The sequence below is a fragment of the Amphimedon queenslandica genome, unplaced genomic scaffold (assembly GCF_000090795.2).
Source record: "Amphimedon queenslandica unplaced genomic scaffold, v1.1 AMPQUscaffold_13516, whole genome shotgun sequence".
Classification (NCBI taxonomy): Eukaryota; Metazoa; Porifera; class Demospongiae; order Haplosclerida; family Niphatidae; genus Amphimedon; species Amphimedon queenslandica.
Window position 1 is genome coordinate 39,867 of NW_003546248.1, and position 16,247 is coordinate 56,113.

The 16,247-nt window shown below is 38.0% G+C and overlaps 6 protein-coding genes and 1 long non-coding RNA gene across 7 annotated transcripts; 2 read left to right on the top strand and 5 right to left on the bottom strand.

The window, feature by feature from the left end:
- Nucleotides 1-59: 59 nt before the first annotated feature.
- LOC105313953 (transmembrane protein adipocyte-associated 1-like) lies at nucleotides 60-2,274 on the top strand. The gene is made up of 10 exons (XM_019999314.1): nucleotides 60-289; nucleotides 340-469; nucleotides 526-603; nucleotides 735-807; nucleotides 940-1,022; nucleotides 1,088-1,198; nucleotides 1,246-1,306; nucleotides 1,376-1,496; nucleotides 1,547-1,627; nucleotides 1,983-2,274. Exons 1-10 carry the CDS (start codon nucleotides 177-179, stop codon nucleotides 2,221-2,223), a joined length of 1,092 nt encoding a protein of 363 aa, XP_019854873.1. The 5' UTR covers nucleotides 60-176; the 3' UTR covers nucleotides 2,224-2,274.
- LOC109583815 (uncharacterized) lies at nucleotides 2,228-4,846 on the bottom strand. Its single transcript, XM_019999297.1, has 3 exons — nucleotides 4,013-4,846; nucleotides 3,193-3,471; nucleotides 2,228-2,879 (listed from the first exon to the last, which is right to left on the bottom strand). Exons 1-3 carry the CDS (start codon nucleotides 4,822-4,824, stop codon nucleotides 2,303-2,305), a joined length of 1,668 nt encoding a protein of 555 aa, XP_019854856.1. The 5' UTR covers nucleotides 4,825-4,846; the 3' UTR covers nucleotides 2,228-2,302.
- Nucleotides 4,847-4,853: 7 nt separating this feature from the next.
- LOC109583823 (uncharacterized) lies at nucleotides 4,854-7,191 on the bottom strand. The gene is made up of 3 exons (XM_019999304.1): nucleotides 6,365-7,191; nucleotides 5,614-5,877; nucleotides 4,854-5,498 (listed from the first exon to the last, which is right to left on the bottom strand). The coding sequence occupies exons 1-3, from the start codon at nucleotides 7,174-7,176 to the stop codon at nucleotides 4,943-4,945; spliced, it is 1,632 nt and encodes a 543-aa protein (XP_019854863.1). The 5' UTR covers nucleotides 7,177-7,191; the 3' UTR covers nucleotides 4,854-4,942.
- Nucleotides 7,192-7,243: 52 nt separating this feature from the next.
- LOC100636438 (von Willebrand factor A domain-containing protein 5A-like) lies at nucleotides 7,244-10,113 on the bottom strand. The gene is made up of 3 exons (XM_003382974.3): nucleotides 8,804-10,113; nucleotides 8,607-8,721; nucleotides 7,244-8,514 (listed from the first exon to the last, which is right to left on the bottom strand). The coding sequence occupies exons 1-3, from the start codon at nucleotides 10,021-10,023 to the stop codon at nucleotides 7,369-7,371; spliced, it is 2,481 nt and encodes an 826-aa protein (XP_003383022.1). The 5' UTR covers nucleotides 10,024-10,113; the 3' UTR covers nucleotides 7,244-7,368.
- Nucleotides 9,985-10,366, top strand: LOC109583841 (uncharacterized). Its single transcript, XR_002185722.1, has 2 exons — nucleotides 9,985-10,050; nucleotides 10,092-10,366. It is a non-coding gene; the product is annotated as an uncharacterized LOC109583841 (long non-coding RNA).
- Nucleotides 10,224-13,000, bottom strand: LOC100636563 (twinfilin-1-like). The gene is made up of 10 exons (XM_011407332.2): nucleotides 12,871-13,000; nucleotides 12,684-12,761; nucleotides 12,501-12,551; nucleotides 11,953-12,083; nucleotides 11,799-11,894; nucleotides 11,551-11,655; nucleotides 11,321-11,446; nucleotides 10,904-11,057; nucleotides 10,640-10,758; nucleotides 10,224-10,558 (listed from the first exon to the last, which is right to left on the bottom strand). The coding sequence occupies exons 1-10, from the start codon at nucleotides 12,893-12,895 to the stop codon at nucleotides 10,439-10,441; spliced, it is 1,005 nt and encodes a 334-aa protein (XP_011405634.1). The 5' UTR covers nucleotides 12,896-13,000; the 3' UTR covers nucleotides 10,224-10,438.
- A 328-nt stretch (nucleotides 13,001-13,328) lies between these two features.
- LOC105313960 (uncharacterized) lies at nucleotides 13,329-16,243 on the bottom strand. Its single transcript, XM_011407803.2, has 4 exons — nucleotides 16,118-16,243; nucleotides 15,003-16,033; nucleotides 13,875-14,789; nucleotides 13,329-13,599 (listed from the first exon to the last, which is right to left on the bottom strand). Exons 1-4 carry the CDS (start codon nucleotides 16,143-16,145, stop codon nucleotides 13,462-13,464), a joined length of 2,112 nt encoding a protein of 703 aa, XP_011406105.2. The 5' UTR covers nucleotides 16,146-16,243; the 3' UTR covers nucleotides 13,329-13,461.
- Nucleotides 16,244-16,247: the final 4 nt, after the last annotated feature.

The window sequence follows — 16,247 nt, forward strand, 5'->3', positions numbered from 1 at the left end:
TCACGTGATAATAATCAGTCAAGCCGCCATTTTAAAATTAATTTAAGCCACGCCTATAGTTAAAATTAAAAGGCGTGGTCAATCAGAATTTTTTTCTGCTTTTGCAGCAGTGCAGCAGCCTCTATCTCTCAGCGATTGGAGAGAGAAAAAAAAGGAGATAAAGAGGAGGCCAGAGGATGTCTGTGATCCCGATATCTAATATATCAGACGTCACGTGGTGTACTCTCCTCAATGACACGAGCAAAGTCTTTTGTGTGATCATGCAAACATACACTATACCCCACTCAAAGTAATCTGTACTAGTAATAACAATGTGTGATATTTATTGCTAATTTTTAGAGTTCGTCTCTACGATGTCTTTATTTTATTCTGTAATGTTATTTTTGTAATATTTTTACTCTTGCAAATTGTACCGACTGTGAAGAAACTCCGACTAACGTGGCCGCTATTCAGTATCCTTTACTGCCTGGTGAGAGACATTTTAAACAAAATTATGATCAAAAAATGGGATTGCTTTATTTGCAGATATTTTTGATACCAGTCGTTTGCAGCATAAGAGGGATTCTGGCCATGATTCTTGGTCACCAACACTTAGCAGCTAAAGTAAAAAAAAAGATTATAAATCATTATATAATTACACAAAATGTTTATCATTATCAATATTCCCTGTCATAACTATCACACCTCTTGTTTACATCATGACTCTTACTCTTCCCCCTTCACTATACATGTAGTTATTGCACTATATCTTAAGAGGGATTATACTAGCTACAGAAATATCTGTTGTTGTATTTGGTCTTGCAATCAGTAAGTTAATAACAGTGATGCATTTGTACTGATGTCATATGATATACATGTTTTGTAAAAATATCCCCCCAAAATATTTTTATTTGTAATTTAATCTTTACCTACTCTGCCTTCTATCTAATTTTTTCATAGAATTTTTTATTGATTCTCGATTAAAGTTAACAGTGACAGTCCTCATTATTTCTTTGATTTCACTTATTTTTACGACAACTCAAGTTAGTCATACATGTAAAATAGAATGATAATCCACTCATTAATAATTTGCTTTCTTCTCTTTTAGTGTTTGTTAGATGTCCTTAAAGTTTATTATCCTCTTGTGTGTGAAACACACGGTCTCTTCACTCATGGAGGGATGCTCTTCACCTTTACTTACTCTACCCTTTTCGCTATTGTAAATAATTCCATATTCATATTCTATTTTTAATCTTTTTTTCATAGATTTATTGCTTAATATTTTGCCTTTATGTTTTTCGTTTGTACCAGAAATGGAACCTCCCTAGTGAGTCTATGCATATTCCATTGGCACCATGTCATTTTATCACTCTCTCCCTCTCTCTCTCTTTAATAGCAAAGAAGTCTTTTTATCGCTATGCACTTTTCCTATCATTTGTTAATACAGTTCAGTCTGTTAGTAGCATGCTTTGGTTCTATGGCACAAAGCATCAAGTGATAGGGCATGTAGGAGTCTGGTAATTAATAAATATTATTATATTTTGTATATTCACTCTATTTATTACAGTTTTATAATGATCACTTCACTCACTTACCTTATAACATTTGCTCCTGTTGTGTATTGGATTTTTTTAAGAAATTACTTCAGGTAGACTTATAAATTATCTGATATTGATACTGTTACTGCTGTGTAGAAAGTTTGATTGAGGTACATATAAACTCATCCACCCAATTTCATGCAACCAATCCATAAATTGGTTATTCTGGTGCACCAAAATAATGCCTTTACAATTACAGTATCTAATTACGAAAACTTTTCCTTACAATAAACAGTATAAAACTATACTCTAGGGTGATGTCTATTTTGAGTATTAACGGCAAATACATCATGTAACTATAATTTTTGGAAGGGCTTGCAACAAGCCCTGCTTAGTTGTAAACAAACATTGAAAAAATATTAATGTGTGAAATTTGTTGATTATTATAATAAATTCTTCACATAGGATGACAAGAGGGCCTCCTGTCTCAGACACTCCAGACTCCTCAGTTAACATCAATAGAGAGGAACCCAGTAGTAGCCCTGGCCCTCGTTGGAAGTGGAAGTGGTCCCTCAGAGGAAAGAAAAGCCACCAAGTGTACATACCAATATATACTGATAGTCAGGAGACGTCAAGACTACTCGATAAAATGACTCCCAGTTCTGTTGAAAGCTCATACAGCAGCACTGACAGTATTGACAGCTGATGTGTGTATTTGTTTGACTAAAGCTTCCAATCAATAATTTTTAAAATGTTATACAAATTATTATAAAAATTGTACAAGCTTAATTATAAGTTAATCTTTGATCGAGTGTCTCAATGAAGGAAGGTGACATTAGTTCTTGTAGTGTAAAGCCAGCATTGGTTGCTAGATATCCTTTTATTAGGTTAACTAGTGTAGGAGGACATGATGTCTTTATCTTAGCCTGTACCAATCTATACAAAACTTCAGCCTCTTCTCTTAGCTCATCATCTCTCATGTACCAAGGAAGACACATTAAGTAATCATGGAGTCCTTCATTCTCCACAATTTCTTTGAAATCGTCAGTATATGACATAGTTTGAAGGCTAAATATACCAGCACGAATACACGTTTGATAAAACCCCGGTAGTAGAGGTAATTCTTTGCAGAGAGGACTAGAGATTTTCCTGTTGTAATCGAAATAGCAAAGCGACACGTAAGGCTTGAAGGTTGACTCAAAATATCCTGATTCTACCTCAGACTGGTGGACCTGCTTAGGTGTAGTGCAACGTAAGAACTTGTGCATTAGTGACACAATGTCAGGAAGGAACGGCTCTAGTCTACGAGGGCCTGTCTCAGAGGCTGTACCAACAAATGCAAAGAAGAGTGTAATGAAATATCTATAGTAGAAAAGAAGCATACAATGTACATTAATTAATGCAGTACAGTACTATTAAGCCTGGTTTACATTCGCCACAAAATGCAAAGCAAATGAGCACAAAATTAAATTTTGGTCAATTTTGTGTCAACTTCAATGCGTTTTTGCATCAAAAAGTCAGATCGCCCACACACTTTCTGACCGTTTCGTCAAATGTAAACCTAGCTTAATGTGACATTATATCAGTGCAGTACAGTATAATAGTTATTATTTAGCAAACATGTTATTGTTGATATTGTTGTTTGTAGTTCAATTCTATTGCTATAATTTCTTACTTTACTATAATGATACTCCCTTGGGTCAGTGCATAGCGACTATTGCTTGATGACCATTCTTGTGCTATCTTCTTGCAGACCTCAAATATGGTGTGAGTTATGACTGGAGCTGTGAGGTAGTTGTGGGTCTGGGGCGAGTAGCTAAGACATAGGAACGTTGATATGACAGTTTGAGGACATATGATGGAATAAGAGGGTGAGAGCATTGAGAATGCTAACTGTTCAATTAGTTCTGGTGTTTGTACTATCTCAATCTGACATTCTGTCAACTCAGAGAGACTACAATAAAAGAAAATGATTGAAAATAACTGCTATAGTAAACTTTAAAAATTCATAAAAAATATAATTTTGATCAGCAAAATTTTTACGCAACATAAAAACATGTGTATGTATCGGAAAAATTATATAAATTATTTTCTAGCAATTTTTAATAAAATCTGGCCTGAGGCCATGTACTAATGTACAGGGACTTTCACTAGATTTTTGAGCAACTTTTAAAATTCATAAAAAATTCAATTTTGATCTGAATCAGCTCAAATTTTCTACACAACATACCAGTAAGTATATGTATGTGTATCAGGAAAAATTATAAAAATAAAGAATTTTCTTTTTTTAATTTGACAAAATTTGACCCGAGACCATGTACTGTAGTACATGAATTTTGACCAGATTTTTGAGCAACTTTAAAATTCAATTTTGATCCAGATCAGCTTAAAATTTCTATGCAGCACAAGAACATGTATAAAATGGAAATTTTCTCCTTTTCAATTTTGGTGAAATTTGACCAAAAACCATGATGTTTTTTGCTAATCTTACTTACTTCACAATTACATTCATTCCTTGGTACATTGTCTCTGTTAGTAGAGCATTCCCATAAGTGGCGCTCACTTTATCCAGAGGTGAGGAGAGTATAGCTTTATGAGGTGTTATCTGAACACGTAGTACAGACTTGCTTAGCTGGCTTATAATCCCGGGATGCTGTTTCATCAGAATCCTTACACCATATTTAGAAGAGAGATAAAATAGCAGGTTTAGTATGTGATGTTCAAGCATTTGTGTGGTGAGAATGTGCTTCTCCCAAGGTATGCTGCTTAGTATCTTATGTATTTTAAGTCCTAATCGCAGTCCACCATTGCATACAAAATAAAGATGATTAGCTTCTGCTTTTTCTCGTGGCATCCTCACTAAATGAGTTTCGATAAGATTCTTAATGACAAATGGATTGAGATTGTCATCTAGCATTCTTTCAATTGCAGGAGTCATTTTGTTGGTGATTAGAACATTAGACATATGAGTTAGTGTCAACAGCATCTGTTTCATTGATTTTAGTGTGTCCTGGACAGTAGCCAGGTCGCCATGAGTAGTGTAGGATACTGTGAGGGTGTCCCCGTCTCTAAAGTGTATGTTTCTCAGTTCCTGGTTGTCCTCGAGTACAAATGAATTAAAATAAATTGTTTGTAGACACAGTGGTATGTGAAATTTGTCTTGTATTCTTCTCTTCACTTCTAGTCCTGTCTGGGGATACTGTGAGAATGTTAGGCTCTTGTCTTTAGGTAGTGGATAAGGCTCTTCTTCGTCACTGAAGTGAACGGTTGGCTGTAAAATTACTTTTAAAGCTAAGTTCTCCTCCATTGTAAACACTGATGTGATGAGTCAGCTTGTAAAAGAATGTGAAGCAACACCCACAATAATAATTAAAAATGTTACACACAAATTAAATTTTAAAAATTATTATAAAAACTGTATAAACTCAATTATAAGTTAATCTTTGCTCAAGTGTCTCAATGAAGGAAGGTGACATTAGTTCCTGTAGTGTAAAGCCAGCATTGGTTGCTAGATATCCTTTTATTAGGTTAACTAGTGTAGGAGGACATGATGTCTTTATCTTAGCCTGTACCAATCTATACAAAACCTCAGCCTCTTCTCTTAGCTCATCATCTCTCATGTACCAAGGAAGACACATTAAGTAGTCATGGAGTCCTTCATTCTCCACAATTTCTTTGAAATCACTGGCAAGAGTTATTTCCTGTAGACTAATGAGCCCAACTTGTAAACTAGTCCTGTATAATTCTGGCAATAGTGGGATGTCATTGTATTCGTCTATTGTCCTGTAGACCAGGCAAAGAATTGGTTTTATTGTAGACCACTCATGTCCAGTCTTCACTTCAGCCTGATGGATTGCTTCGTAGTTTGTTTTTTGAAGAAACTGCTGCATGTGTGATATGACCTGGAGTAGTAGCGAATGAAACTCCTCCTTCCTTGATAGCATTGGGCTCACAAGGGCAAGGTAAACGCTTATAAAATAACTGTAAATTGAAAAATAAAAATTAAAAATTTACTGAGCTAATTAAGCTTGGTAATAGACTAATTTTGGCTTGCACATTGATTTAATTGACACAAATTTATTGCAAATTAATTTACTTGATCATGGTGCTGTTGTGTTCAGTGACAGTTCCTTTTGAAGCTAGCCTCTTGTGACTGGATGCTTCCATAATCCTCTCTATTATCAATGGGCTGGCTATTTTATGGTGGCAGGATGGGGAGAAGCTTAAAGCAAACAGAGTTGAGAGTCCAAGGTGTGTATTTACTATGCCAAATTGAGGACAGAGCATGATTGAGGTCATCTGGTCTAACAAGTTTGGCATGCTAGCAATCTCTTCTCTAAACTCTATCAACTCAGCAAGACTAAAGAAGGAATGCAATAGATTAAATAAATTAATTATACAAGTATATAGCATATGTTATTGAAAAGGTCTTGATTGTTATGCCATTTTATAAAGTCATAGTTCTGCCTATGGTGGTCGGGACAACCACCTCAACAAATGAACCAACAGTTCATCACTTAGACCAACCATCCAATTTACATTAATAACCATGATACATAAAGCATGACATTGTAGTCTACTAGTATGGTGTACATAAATTTAAAAGGAACACTATTAAGCCGGATTTACAATATGACGCTAGGCCAACGTAACGTCAATTTTTAATCAAAAGCATAGGCGATTTGACCTTTTCACGCATGCTTCACGCTGGAGTTGAACCAGATTCAACTTCTGTGTCAACGTAACGTCAGGACTAGCGTCATATTGTAAATCCGGCTTTAGTCTCCAACCACCTCTACTTTTATTATAGGCTGAACCTCATAGAATATAGATACATGATTCCTTACTTTGCCATAGTCCCTATGCCACTGTACATGATAGTTATTGCTGATCTAACAACAAAATAATAGCCATCAAGATAAGCATAGTGCATGTTAGCAATGCTAAGCTTCTCATTTGGAATAGCTTTTATTCGAAGTATTGAGCTAGCAATTAGTTCCACTAGATCAGGAAAGTTGAATAAGTAACAGCGAACTCCAATAGTGGACGAGAGGCTCCAGAAATACTTGAGTGCTGCATGCTCTAGGCACTGGAGTTTAAATGGTAGTTTTTCCCATGGGATCCCAGCAAGGAGTCTCTTGATTTTCAAGAAGACATCAGCTCCAAAATTATGTATAAAGTAAAGGTGATGGACTTTGACTATATCTGGGGTTGTCCTCACAAACGATTCGTTTATATGATCAACGAAATTGTAATCCAAGACTTGATCATATTCCTCTTGAGTGAGACTACCTTCTAGAATAGACTCTTTGATGCTTTCAAGTTGTCCTGATACGGTGGTGATGGCATTAATGATGTCCTGGACAGTACTCAGGTCACCATGAGTAGTGTAGGATACTGTGAGGGTGTCTCCTTCTCTAAAGTGTATGTTTCTCAGTTCCTGGTTGTCCTCGAGTACAAATGAATTAAAATAAATTGTTTGTAGACACAGTGGTATGTGGAATTTGTCTTGTACTCTTCTCTTCACTTCTAGTCCTGTTTGGGGATACTGAGAGAATGTCAGGCTCCTGTCTTTAGGTAGTGGGTAGTCATTTTTATCTTTATCAACAGTTGGTTGAAGTTGTAAAGTCACTTGTAGGTAAGATTCTTCTTCTTGCATTGTTGCTTTTGCTTACACATAGTCACACCCTATAAAGGTGGAGTTATGCATGTATGAATAATAATTATTTGCAAACAATCAAATCAACTAAAGTTTCCAATTAATGATTTCACATGACAAGAACTATAATAATAAAGCTGCCTAACTAACAACTACTAGCCAAAGAATAAAAATGATTAATTGTTAAAATAGTTATCCGATCAAATTTTTAGCTTCAGTGAACAAGGTGCCAATGCTATCCTGTGCTTGCCTTTTGAGCCAAGTCTCTGCTTTCTTCACCACCAACTCCCATTCATCACTTTGTGTAGAATAGCGTGAGCGTAATACAGTAATCACAAGTACAGTAGCCCACACTTCACCACTGGGACAGTCAGAAGGACACTTGTCCTTTATATCAGTGAAGCTCAACTGCAAGAGCGAAGCTAATTCTTCATTGAGAACCCACGAACCATTAGCTTGCTGTAGGAGGATTAGAGAAGAGAGAGAATCCACATTTGTACTGGGAATCTTGGAATCGGGTGCAAAAGACATACATGCACTGTCTTCTTCTTGCCCTAGTAGATCATCAATCACTCGTAGTTGAGGCTCTGGAGCAGACCTGGAGCTTGTAGCACCATCAAAAACTGGTGTGGTATTGGATCTCCTTGAGAAACTACCTGCCACTGAAGACAAAGCAGACCCAATGCTTGACAGGAATCCTCCTCCAAAACCTCCTTTTTTCTTTGCTTTTGTCATAAACATTGCTGAATTAGTAGCAAGTGACTCAGATTGATATTCTAGACAATCCAATTTATCTCCACGAGTCAGTACATTATCAATGGAGGCACTGCATAGATACATAACGTCTGCAAGCTGATCTCTTAATGCTGACATGCTGACCCTTGTTAGCGGCTCATTGATTGGTGTAGAGAACTCCTCATCAACAGCAATGAAGGCAGTTTCACTTGATATCACATTCGATTCTATGCTCAGCTTGATGATATCCTCCTTTGGCTGCTTCTCTTTCTCAAGCTCCAGTATCCATGTCTTTGCAGCAAGATGGTGTATAGTGCTCACCCCATGATCACTAGGGCTCTCCTTAAAAGAGACAGTGTGGGTTACATTGATGGGGTCTTCAGACGTTATTATTTGACCACTTAATGTCACTTCACCTTCAAGAGGACTGGATATGTCGCTGCTCTTTACTATTCCGTATATTGTGATCCTTTCTCCTTCGAATATCCTTGGCAGTGTTTTAGGAACCTGCTTCACATGTATGTCGTCAGAGGCAGAGAATTTGAAAGAGACTTTAACGTTGGAGAGTAAAGGCTGTAGAGCATGCTTCAAACTTCTGATCACCTAATAATGAAAGTCATAGTACATTACAGCCTGAAGATAACTTGTATATTTTTTAATGTTTTATTGATTATTATTATTATTATCATTATTACCTTTGGTTGTAATCTTTCTCCTTCCTTTACGAATTCAGCCGTACCATCCCCAGCAGAAGCCATTCCTTCAACAAGAGCGGAAGAAGCACCTGAACCAATACCAAACGTGAAACACCTATTATAGTAATAATAATAAGAAAATTCACAATAACATAACAACATACATTACATTCTTGACACATGTTTAAACGACTTACTTAGCAATGTTTACATTACGTTTCACTTCATCAATACACTCAGTGGTATTACTGACACTCCCGTCAGTTAATAAGAAGATCTGTCTAGTGAAATCTTTAATCGGATCCTTCTTGTAAATATCACGGAGTGGAGGTAGAATCTCGGTACCACCGAGATCAGCCTTCAGTGATTGTGCATGATCAATGGCTTTCTCAAGGTTCTTCTGATTATATGGAACACTCGTAGAGAAGAGACTTACGTAGCGAGAACCAAACCCATAAATATTGAAGTAGCATCCCTCGGGGAGACTCTTAAGAAAGAGTACAAGTGTCTCTGAGGCACTCTTGATGTAGCGACCGGACATGCTCCCACTTCGATCAACAAGAAACACAAACTCACACTGAGTTGAATCACTGAGTGCTGGGAACTGAGGCATGAAATTAATCATGAGCAAGTGGTCGGATTTAAAAGTACCATCACTCCCCTTTCCTTTCTCCACCACAGCTATAGGGCTATGAGGCTCAATTAGACCAATCTGAATGACCAAATCAGTTTTGAGAATGAGTGCATGCTCTTCTGATAAAGTAACGACCTTTATATCAGCATCTGCCTGCTCTTCAACAGAAATAGAGTGAGTAGCTGACGTTACAGATGCTATGCTAGTTGCATTGTGCACTCTTAGAAGAAACTGGGAAACACCAGCTTGACCATCTACTGAAGCTTCGCTTGGTGGAGCTGGTGTTGCTCCTATTCCCTGGGAGGTAGCTGGAGTGTATCTTGGTTTTAGCACAGCTGGGAGGGTGAAAGATAACTTCCCCTCGGCATCTATAGGTAGCTGCCAATCAAGGCTGAGCTCAATCTCTGCTTTGCTTCCTCCTGGGAGATTCCCAAGAGATACTGAAAATATATCCTTACTGAGCTCCTCCCCGAGTGCAGCAGGCAATCCGCTGGCAATGGCGTCATCATAAACCACCTTCGCTTCCTCTTTCTCTCTCACGTCTGCTTTGATTCGCCTTCCATCTATGAGTGCAGTTAAATCGGTAAGGACGTATTTCTCCTCCAGGGGCATTCGAAACGTAACTTCCACCGGGCCAGTGTTATCATTGTCATAGATGAGCTTAATGGAGAGGCCCACCACGTAGCCATTGATGTCACCCTCTACGGCCAGAGAACGAAGAGGAAGGGCCTTCCCGCTCTCCTTTACCAGTAGCCCTACTTCTGCCTGAACTTCTGCTGACATTTTCTGTGAAGACTGTGATAATCAAAGGTGAGAGTCTGTAATTTAATTTCCCCATGACCATGATGCAGCACTCTTGGACCACACCTAGATCCTCTAGCTAGCAAGGAAATTAATGCGTGGGTGAGCTCAGAGAAAACTTATTGATTTTGGAAAGACCATGAACGAAATGCTAATGATAATAACTGTATTGGCTAAGAATGTACAATGAAGATTAATGTATAGATTATTTTTAATAAAAGTATAAACTAATTCACAAGAGAAAACAATTCAAATAATAATGATAATAATAATAATATTAATAAATAATCATAGAACTATAGTATCTTTTTAAGTTTAGAGAACTAAACACAAACAATAATGCTGCAGCTGACAATTCATGAAACACTCGCGGAGAAATAAAGATAAACAAGAGATTCTACCTCTTCCTTCCAGGTGGTTTGGGTTTAGCAAACTGAGGTCTATAGGCTTGCTGAACTGGATGTAACTCATCCATTAAGAACTTCTCAGTTACCTCTGAAGGATCATCCAACTCAAGCTAAAGGAGAGAGAGAGGGGGGGAGAAGAAGAAAGAAGAAAATGGTGAAAGAGAGGGACACAGTGTTTTGCTTAAACTTACGGTTTTATCTATGGCAACCCCGTCTTCCTTCAATGCATATATTAATGGACTCTTACATGAGGAGTATACCATTCTCTCCTTTACCGAGCACTTGTAACCGGGACAAGAATAAATAAAAACTGGAAAGGAGAAGGAAGAAAGAGCACACATTTATTGTAAGGGATAAGTAAAGGCTAATAATAGTTATTTTATATTAGTATTATTAGTATTATTAGTACTATTAAGACTACAGTATTACAAGTACATGTACATTGTATTTCTTACTAAAGCTCTCAAGGTAATCTCCCTCATGAGTGTGTTTAAAGAGATACAAGTGATAACCAGGTTTAGTGGTTGAGATATGACTGGCTATGTCATCAGGTTTTAAACTGTCGGCTGCATCTTCAAGAACTATCACCTCCTTATCTAAATCAATAGACTAGAGAGAAGAGGAAGAAACAAAGTAAATAATTATTAGTCACACTTGGTTAAATTAAATAGATTTACATGTATGTACATGCAAATGTATATGTACATAGGTTATCATTAAGTTATTGTATAGAGCACACTGTGTTTGAACATCTGTCACAATCTGTTTGATAAACTACCAATTCATGTGACTCCCCTTTCCATTTCAAATTATCTTTAAGCACTCTTCTATACATATATATCTCTCTCCCCCCCTCTCTCTCTTTCTCTTACCAGTTGAATGTACTGTATCCTTTTCTTTTTCAAGTCCTCAATTGCAGCTAATGCATCATCATGAAGAGGGAAGCTAACGCCTTGAAGGTGACTCTGTCTTGTGGTAGTACCAACATCAACATGATCCTAAAAATAAAGAAAATCATGAATACATATGCACATGCACAGCATTGACAAATCAATGCAGTGATCTTTGTCAATGCATTTTTGTGTCTAATTCATCAACTGACTTGATTCTCTTCTATTTCTTTCCATTCTTCTTCTTCTCTTGTCAACGGAGGAGGAGCATTAACTGACTCTACGTGTTTATGGTATCCTTTTAATGTCATCTCATCCTATAATGGAGGAGAGGAAAGGAGGGGGAAAGAAGCAATCATTAACACTCGTTAACACTCGAGCCTCAAATAAATAATGTCAGTTTATCCAGTCACCAAACAAAACATTCCTCATGTACATTATGTAGGATTCTAGCTCTTACTTTATTAGTGGCACTAATGTCATAGATTAGTACACCACTGCTGAATGACTTCTTCATTGTGGCTTTGGTAGCTGAATACAACATCTTTTGTCTAACCTAAAAAAACGGAGAGAAGTGTAAAGAGGAGAGGGTAGGTTTGAAAGTTAATACTAACTGGTGCTTCATCTGGTGTGTATGTCAGAAAAACCCAGAGATGCTTTTCGTAAGCGTTTCTCTCATCCAGACGATACAAAATGTAGCAGGCTTCCTTGTCTTGGAGGCAAGGGAGAATCAATGAATCATAATGTACACAGCAACAGTTAAGGACATAACATTGATTTGATACTAACATTGATTTGATACTAACATTGATTTGATACTAAAACTTATTTGATACTAACACTGACTCAAGATTAGCATTATCTCAGACAAATGTTGATAAATATACTGTATATAAAATGAATATGATATAACACCTGGATTATTGAATTTCCTATACATGCCAAATTAGGAACATGTGAATGAAAGGTGAATATATACACTGTATACATCAGGCCACAACATCCTACGAAATGGCTGCCAAACAAACTGGCTACACCAGTTATGGGTGTTAGGAACAAGCTCTGACTTTCCCTTAAACACATAACTACAATGTGTTCAAAGGAGAGAGCGGTAAGGAAAAGAAAAGTGAGAGAGAGAGAGAGAGGAAAGGAGGAGGGATATCATCTTCCCAGGTTCCGTTCGGCGGTCTGTGTTCTCTTGCGACAAGTTGCTCTAAAGATAATACAAAAATACATACATTCATTAAGCATTCCATGCACTCAAAATAGCCATGGTATTGTATTGCTAAGAATGCAATGAATAGTATGAGTGTGTGTGGAACTGCATATATTAATATATTCATACCATTCTCAATGGCGACTTGTAGAATACGCAGTTTCCCGTTCAATGCTTCAGCTATTAACTCGTTGAGTTCATCAGAAGCTAAAAGAAGGAAGGAGAGGTAGTGACATAAAGATGAGTAAAAGGGTGCTGGAGAGTAAGTACAGTCCGTGTCTGGAGTATATTGCACGTGTATGGTAAGGTAACTAACGTTTGATCCCAGTTTGATGAGCCATTGCCTTTAAAAGATACAGAAACTGTCACTATGCTGCCTCTTTTTAATAGTGTAACTTTTAGACTGACTTTATCAATGTCAAGCAAGCAGACACTGACACGCCCAAATTAACCTAGAATCAATAACTTTTAATAACTTAATCTACAGCCCACGCATTTAATACTGTATAATAATTATTCTCAGAGCAATGTTAAAAATTTATAAAAATTTTCATTTTGATTGGAATTAATTCAAACTTTCTAAACGACATAGTGTACATGTATCTGCACCAAAATAAATTATAAAAACAAAGAATATTATTTTTCATTTTTGACAAAACTTGACCAAAGACTGGCTTTGGTTTGATTTTGGAGCTACTTTTAAAATTTGTTTAAAAAATCCAATTCGCTAACAAGAAGCTGAGCACTATGCCAAAACCTTGTGGGAGACCCTGATACTATTATGTGATAATTGGTATAATCATAATCAAAAACTATAAACCAATATATGATCTACTAAACTGGGAACTAAAATCAACTATGGCTAACTACTGGAGATTAAATAATAAGTATTTTTATAGTCACACGGTCACTGCTCCATTGGTACAGCTGATGACAAGGTATCCTTTGGTTTGGGGATATTCTTTTCAAATTTGATAGAAGCAATTAGATTAGTCAACTGCTTTTCAAGCTCCTTCTTCTTAGCCCTAGCTTTCTTCACCCCTTCCTATCAAAAAAACATTAAAAATAATAAGAACTTCAAAATAATAATGGATACAATGAGATTTATTCAACAAAAAAAATTTGCAAATTTTGCTATTATTTTTGTTCCGTTGCAAAAATTAAAATTGTGAAATTCGAAAAATTCTGCAGCTCCATTGCCACGTGGTACAGTTTGCAAGCAATTTGCAAAAATTTATTTCATGAAATCTTAGAAATACAGGATTCATAAAAAATTTTGTCACATAAATTTCATGGTATACTATAGGCTCTCTTTCTCACCTTAGCGGCTTTAAGCTTCTCTTCCTCCTCCTCAAGACTGTTGATATACTTAGCAGCTTGTTTGGTGTGATTCTCAAGTGCCGATATATTCTCTCTTATGTGACTCTGATTCCTGTTTATCTCCCTCTCCTCTCCCTCCTTCTCAAATATATCTCTCTCCCAGAATCCAATCTGCTTGCGCAATTCAAAGGTCTTCTTCAAAGACTCAGTCGTCGGTGCATCCAAGTAAGATTTGGAAACCCAGCGATCGAATTCCTCCTTATCAAGGCCGCGAATACCATGCTCCTTCCTGTCTGTAATCTCTTCACGGACTAGGAAAGACTTCTTCTCAACTTTTGGATCAACTTGAAAGCGGAACTGGTAGAACCTGTCGGTGATGTCAACAGGCTCCTCCTCCTCGTTGTTGGGATTCTGAACCAGGTCATACTGCTCAAGGAAGAGGTGGTTGAGAAGGAAGTCAAGCTGCTTCTCGCTCTTATTTGAAATACGGTATATGGTAACCTCCCTATGTATCCTATAGAGGCCAACGTTTCCATCCACAATCTCAATGCGGTGAGGACGTAGATAAGTACTGTCGTTACCTTTAGATACTTCACAGCCGAGCTCCACTGCATAAGGTATGGGAGGAGACTCATCTCCTGGGCTAAGAGTGGGTAGGGTACTCTGCCCCAGGAAAGCTTCAGCAGTTGTTAATATAACACTGCCTCCCTCTAGTGTACGACCTGTGGTGTTCTCAAATAAAATGGAGGACAGTGGATTCCCTTTTCTTATCGTCTCGTCGTATAGGACCACCTGTTGTCCTTCAAGTTTAGTCTGGAGCATCGTAACGATTGCCTTTTGCTTTCTCTGAGCAGTGACATGCATTGGTATCTGATAGTAGGAGAGGTGATCCTGGGCTGCCATTACAAACTGTGCCTGTGATAAAGAATGTCCCAAAGTAAATTGTAAATTGTAACAATAGTATTGTTGATTCAGTCTTAACACTCTCAAAATAACAGTAAGAATAATACAATGTACTATACATGTATCTTTTGGTATTGCATGCACATGTATGTATTTATGTATTAAGCATTAGGTAGCACAGTTTCTTGTCTCTCTCTCTTTCTATTTCTCTCTTGTCCCTCTTACCTGTGAGATGGTTCCAGCTGCTGCTACTCCTCCTCCCTTTCCCCTACTATCCACATAGGACATGTGGAGGACTGCATTGTCATTGATAGTGTAATCAGAGAGAGAGCGACCATCCTCCACAGCCTTACCACAAAACACGAGTTTAAAAGAGAAAGGAGACACTCCTTTCTTTTTGGCCACTTTACTCTTCACAGCGAGGACAGAGTCCTTTGGATTGGCGCGTATAGTTATCGAAGACCCATCAAGGGTTTTCACAACAAGACGCCAGGCTCCTTCATCATTTTGCTCTTTCTCAGAGTGGATAGCAGGAGCACCGACAACCAGAGTGACCTTAACGTCGTTCCAATCCTCCCAGAGTGAGTTTTCAATGATGGCTAGTCCGTGAAGCATTAGCTGGTTAGGCTGACGAGGATCTGACGACATACGATAGGAGCTCTTCCATTCACTGACCTGAAACCCGTACCTGGCAATGAGATTCTTGGGAGAATCCACGTTTGAATAAAACACAGAGAGTTTCTGCATGTCCTCCCTGCTTTTGTTCTTAGTGAGATCCAAAGAGAAGGATATATCCTGACGGACTTGTTCCTCAGAGAGGCACACATTACGAATGCTATCCAAGGGGTACATCCCTAGGCGTCCCCCTGGGAGGTACAAGGCGACGTGCTCCTGTGATGTTGACTCTCCTCTAACGCTTATGTTCTCTTCAATCCCGAGGACACGCCCCTCAATCCCTTGCTCCGCCCCATCGTTAGTTTGAAGCACCACCTGGCAGCCAACAAGTGAGCGTATCAAACTCAGTAGCGGCTCCGTTTCTTTTATCTCGATATTTGCAGTCGGTTTTGTGGCTTCGTAGGCAATATTACCAACATTGGCTGACGCATCGCCTAAAAACTCGAGCGATTCCAGAACATTCTTCATGAGGTCCGTTGGGAAGTAGAGATCAATCTGCCCGTTCCCACTGACCGTTGTCTGCCTCTCAAATACAGCATATCCATTGTCATAGAGTGTGACACCTGTAATGGGCATGCGGACTGGTGGGGGTGTGTGTGGAAAAGAATTGCAACATAAATTAGTTTAGTGGAGGGAGAGAGAGAGGGGAAAGAGAGAAGGCTTACCGGCAGTATCCATAGCCTCCATGTCCATGATCAGATTTTAATGTATTTTTCTCGGGGCACAGGGTACTTCTTCTTCAGCTGCTATTAAAGTGCTAATAAAATCAAAGAAAGACACACCCCTTATAGTTTT